The following is a 5,165-nucleotide window of genomic DNA, read 5'->3' on the forward strand; positions in this document are numbered from 1 at the left end:
AAAAATATAAAACTAAAAATACAATTACAAGAATTAAATACAAATGACAAAATTCACACAACGACAATTATATACACTTAAACGTAATGCAATTAAACAATGGGTTAATTAATTTTTATATACAAGAAAGGGGGCAAGAATTGAATTTTTAACAGACTCCCGCCCTTGACCAGAATGGTCAAGATAAAAATAGAAAAAAAAATTAAAGACTAATACTCGATATGGTACAACATTTGCACAGGCCGTTTAATCCTAGTTCCATTTGGTAATCTGACCATGCATGATCTAATCCCTTTACCAAGCTCATCAACTAAACCATATCTCCACATTAGACGAGGTAGCTTAGGCTCCTCAATTAAAACATAATCACCAATTTTTAACTCTTTTGTAGGTTTACATTTGGCAATATTGTGCGCGGAAGGCAGCTCTAACAAATAATTGTGTTTCCATTTAGCCCAAAATTGATCTAACAAACTTTGACGGTGTTTTAACCGAGTCTTTAATTGTTCCTCTTTGGGGTTTAAATGTTCGTTACGACCCACTAAGAAATGGGCGGGGGTTAAAGGTATTGGCTCATTAGCGTCCCCGTAAACAAAGGTGAGTGGGCGAGAATTAATAGTCGCTTCAATTTCAGTTAGTACAGTTTGAATTTCTTCAAAGTTTAATCTAGATTTACCAAGCACATTTCTGAGAGCTACCTTAACAGAGCGCACGAGTCGCTCCCAAAACCCACCCCACCCGGCGGCGCGATCAGCGATGTACCGCCACGAAATTTTGTGAGCACCGAAAAAATTTAAAACTTCCGGACTCCGGATATTTTCAAACAATTTGACTAAGTCGGCGTCCGCTCTTTTGAAGGTCATCGCGTTATCACTGTACATAACCCGAATTATTCCGCGCCGTGAAATGAAACGCCTAAACGCCAGTAGAAATTTTTCCGTAGATAAATCCGACACCAGCTCTAAATGTATAGCGCGCGTTACCCCGCACGTGAAAAGCGCCACGTAACATTTGTTCATGTCCTTCGAGTAGAGAGGACCCGCGAAATCTGTTCCCGTAACTTCAAATAGTGGCCCCGGAGTAGTCCTTGTTGTAGGTAGGGGCGCCATGATGACGCTGGAAGGCTTGGCCTTGAACTTCTTGCAGACGGGAAAATCATGTATGACCCTTTTAATCAGTTGCCTCGCTCGAGGAATCCAATAATTTTCTCTTATTTCGACCAAGGTGTCATTTACTCCGCCGTGCATCAACCGCTCGTGATGATGCTTGACCAATAGCTCTGAGAACCGATGATTTGGCGCTACAATACGAGGATGCTTCTCTCCGTCGGTGAAATTGCCCTCCTAGACGCATGATTCCCTTTTCGTCTAGCTGTGGCTGGAGAGTTAAAAGAGACGACTCCCTCCGGACTGGTTTTTGATTAGCCATTTCATCCGCGTACGATTGCTCTTGGACGACTCTTACCCAATATTCCTCCGCCTCTATCGTCTCCTCCGCTTCGATCAGCGACAGAGGTCCTATCGGTCGCTTCTTCGTAGCAATTTTCACAAATCTTTTTATCCAAGCCGTGATTCTTAAAACCACCTTTAACTCGCTGTATCTGACCAGCTCCAGTACTGGACCAATAGAATTTTGAATGACGCAAACGACTTGGATTGCTTCCCTGTAGGTCGCCCTTAACTCCTTTTCCGCTAACTTGGTATCCATTTTTCCGCTCTGAATTCCCGAAGTGAGTTCTCCGCCGCTTACGAACCAATCTGGCCCGAACCACCATAGTTGACTTTTAGATAACTCCAATAGCGATTTCCCTCTTGTCGGCAAGTCTGCCGGGTTGGTTTTCCCTTCGCAATGTCTCCAATTTAGAGGATCCGTTAATTGATGAATTTCTTTTACCCGATTCGCGACAAATGGCAAAAATTCTTTTGGTGGTCCACTGATCCATCTCAGTACAATCGTCGAATCCGTGTAAAACCGTATATGCTCGAATTTACCGGAAAATGTCGGTATTAGCACGTTTGCGAGACGAGATCCGATAAGGGCGCCCATCAATTCCAGCCGAGGTAAGGTTAATTTCTTTTTCAATGGCGCAACTCGGCCCTTCGACGCTATGAGAGCAGTACGAACTCTCCCGCCATGCTCCCTGTACCGGACGTAGGTGACCGCGGCGTAACCTTTCTCGCTCGCGTCAACAAATACGTGTAGCTCTGGGACTACTTCTTCCAGATTTCCGTCAATAATGTGTCGCCGAATTTTTATTAGTCGAAGATTTTGGAGGTCCTCGCACCAATTATTGTATCTTTCGGATAATTCCGGTAGCAGTTCGTCATCCCACGCGATGATCTGCGCTTGTTTTTTATCCCCTTCGTTCTTCTCTGCCCAAAGTTCTTGAAAGATAAATTTAGCCTTCATAACGAAAGGCGTCAGGAAGCCCAAAGGGTCGAATACCCTCGCTACCGCTTTTAGGACCCACCTTTTGGTATTCTTCCGATCGACTAAAAATTCCGTTAATGCGCTGTGATCAAAATGCAACACGTCATTATCTTCGTTCCAAGAGAGTCCCAAAACTTTGGTTGATTTTTCCTGGGAGCCCTTGCTTTCATCGTTACTAACCCCAAGGCGCTCTAGTAACTCCGCGGAGTTACTCCTCCACTTCCGTAGCGTCATACCAGCTTCCGAAAAAATAGTTCCCGCTTCGTTTGACAGTTTATAGGCATTCTCGACGTTGTCCGAACCCGATAGAAAAACGTCCATGTATAATTCTCGGAGAATCGCTTCGCTGGTGATAGGATATTTCTCCTTATAGCCATGAACGTGATGCCTGATGGTCGCTGAAAGCAGAAAAGGGTTCGCATTTACCCCGAATGGCACTCTCTTTAGTCGATAGATCTCAAGCTCTTGTTTTCCTTGATTCGGTTCCAATGTAATCCACAAAAATCGGAGCGCGTCCCGATCTTCCGGCGCGATGCTTATTTCATGGAAAGCCTTTTCGACATCGGCTATTACGGCAATTTTCTTCTCTCGAAACCTGACCAAGATTTCGAACATTTTTGGTAAGAGGTTCGGTCCCGATTTTACGCAATCGTTTAATGGCAATGTCCCTTTTGCAAAGCAGGACGGGTCATAAACAATCCGGAGCTTGGTTGTAAGGCTTCCCTCCCGTAGTACCGCTCTGTGTGGAAGGTAATAAACTGGCCTGCCCGCTGGAGCAATTAATTCGCTTTCTGGAACCTTTTCCACGATTCCAGTTTTGATCTGCTCCGTCATGACCTTATTGTAATTTTTGAATACGCTGGGGTTCGCTTTCAGTTTCGTGAGTAGATTCCGCGTTCGACGACTGGCTACTTCGAAGTTGTCGCCCATTTTTCCAACGTTGTCCTTCCAGGGCAGCGCCACTTGATATCTACCATCTTTCTGGGTGATTGAGTTCTCGAAAGCCAGCATCGTTTGTTCATTTTCTTCCGATTCATTGGTGGACTTGTCTACAATACCGAGTGCGTCCAGCTCCCAGAACGAGCGCAATTGAGAGGAGAGTTGCCCTTCGTCAATGCTTATCCGCATTACCGTTACGCAATTGACCCCAATAGAAGGCGCTGTTGAGTTAGTCGGGCCGTTGATGGTACACCCGAAGAGCGAATTCGAAGCGACGAGACCCGGTCCTAATCTTTCCGTCTCCTGGTCATTGATGATGTACCACAGGTAATCCGTACCGATTAAAATTTCGATGGGGGTGTATTCCTGAACCCCGCGCGCTGATTCGTCCGTATCCGCGAGTTGTAGACCGCGCTTGGTCATTTCTTCGATAACATCTGGTGGCGGCGAATTAAATTTGGCGTTACAGATGTTTCGCGCTTCCAACGCGACGATGGAATACCGCTTTTCCGGAAAACGGATGTTGTTCAAATTTACCCGCACGATTTTACGCCTGTACCGAATGCACGTCCACGGTCTCTTCGCCGAGGACCTCGAGTTTAAGCCTTCGCGACAGACTTTCGCTGATGAAACTGATTTGACTACCGCTGTCAAAAAACACGCGCGACTTTAATTTTTCTCCTCTCGTATCGGTTACTAACACTCGCGCTATTTGTAGTAGTAAGTAGGGTCTTCAGGCCGATCCCGGGCCATATACAGTGGAAGGCCTCCTCCCATTCCTAACACTCCTCCCAATCCTCCCATTCCACCAGGGAGTATACAGTGGAAGGCCACCACCCATTCCTCCCATTCCTCCCGTCCCGCCCGCACCTCCCGCACGCGAGTACAATGGTAAATACTTAAGTGGTGAACAGCCAAAGGTAGGGGTGATGATGAAGGATAAATACTTAGGTGGTGAACGTACAAAGGCAGGGGGAACTAGCAAAGCTATGTTTAACGAAAGAGTGAAGCAATACTTAGGTGGTGAACGTACAAAGGCAGCGGCCTTTTGTGTATTAATGGTTGACGCTCATCCCTTTACCCCCTCGTCGAAAAGAAGGGTTATAATCCTGACTGACAATCCCCGCTTTCGTTGGACGGTGAACGTGTAACGCTATAGAGAGTGGTGCATAAGAAAACGTAAAGACTGTACCCCGCTAAAATGAAAGGTTTATAGAAGGTAGCAGCCTTTCTCTGTATTATTGATAGAAGGTCCCCACCTGCAGAAAGAAGAGTTTTAATCCTGATTGACAATCCCCGCTTTTTCACCACCGATATGAAACGCGTACGTTTCTCCAATACTATCATACGCGTTCTACCGTAAGAAGACCGTGTAAATTAGGAATTAAGAAATAAACATAATTTTGATATGCAAATTAGATTTTGGTCCATTTTTGGTTACACCAGAAAAGCAGTTAGAAAAACGAAAAGCCGTAATTTTACCACACCTCCACCCCAATATCTATAATTCCAAGTAATGCTTTTTCACTCTAACTATGATCTTCCAATCCTCTCTATAATTTAGTGGATACAAGGTTACAAATTAATGTGAAAAAAAATTGGATTGAAGGTGTGGAATTAGTAAACGTTATCTGAAACACTCCGGTAAAACGGTATATATTATTCCTTGCGAGGATAGAGTTAACTACGATATAAGAAATAAACCTTATTTTAATTTGCAAATTAAATTAAAATTTTAACCGTTAATTTCGCCAGTTTTATTTAAATGGCAAAGAAGTTACAAGGAGGCTGTGTGA

The 5,165-nt window shown here is 44.5% G+C and overlaps 2 protein-coding genes across 2 annotated transcripts; both read right to left on the reverse strand.

Moving 5' to 3' along the window:
- Positions 1–209: 209 nt before the first annotated feature.
- Positions 210–1,109, reverse strand: LOC149943421 (uncharacterized). The gene has a single exon (XM_090176087.1). It carries the CDS (start codon positions 1,107–1,109, stop codon positions 210–212), a length of 900 nt encoding a protein of 299 aa, XP_090032213.1.
- A 118-nt stretch (positions 1,110–1,227) lies between these two features.
- Positions 1,228–3,792, reverse strand: LOC149943422 (uncharacterized). Its single transcript, XM_090176088.1, has one exon. The coding sequence runs from the start codon at positions 3,790–3,792 to the stop codon at positions 1,228–1,230; it is 2,565 nt and encodes an 854-aa protein (XP_090032214.1).
- Between the last annotated feature and the right edge of the window lie 1,373 nt (positions 3,793–5,165).

Source organism: Leiobunum rupestre, chromosome 5 (assembly GCF_980474605.1).
Source record: "Leiobunum rupestre chromosome 5, qqLeiRupe1.1.hap1, whole genome shotgun sequence".
Classification (NCBI taxonomy): Eukaryota; Metazoa; Arthropoda; class Arachnida; order Opiliones; family Sclerosomatidae; genus Leiobunum; species Leiobunum rupestre.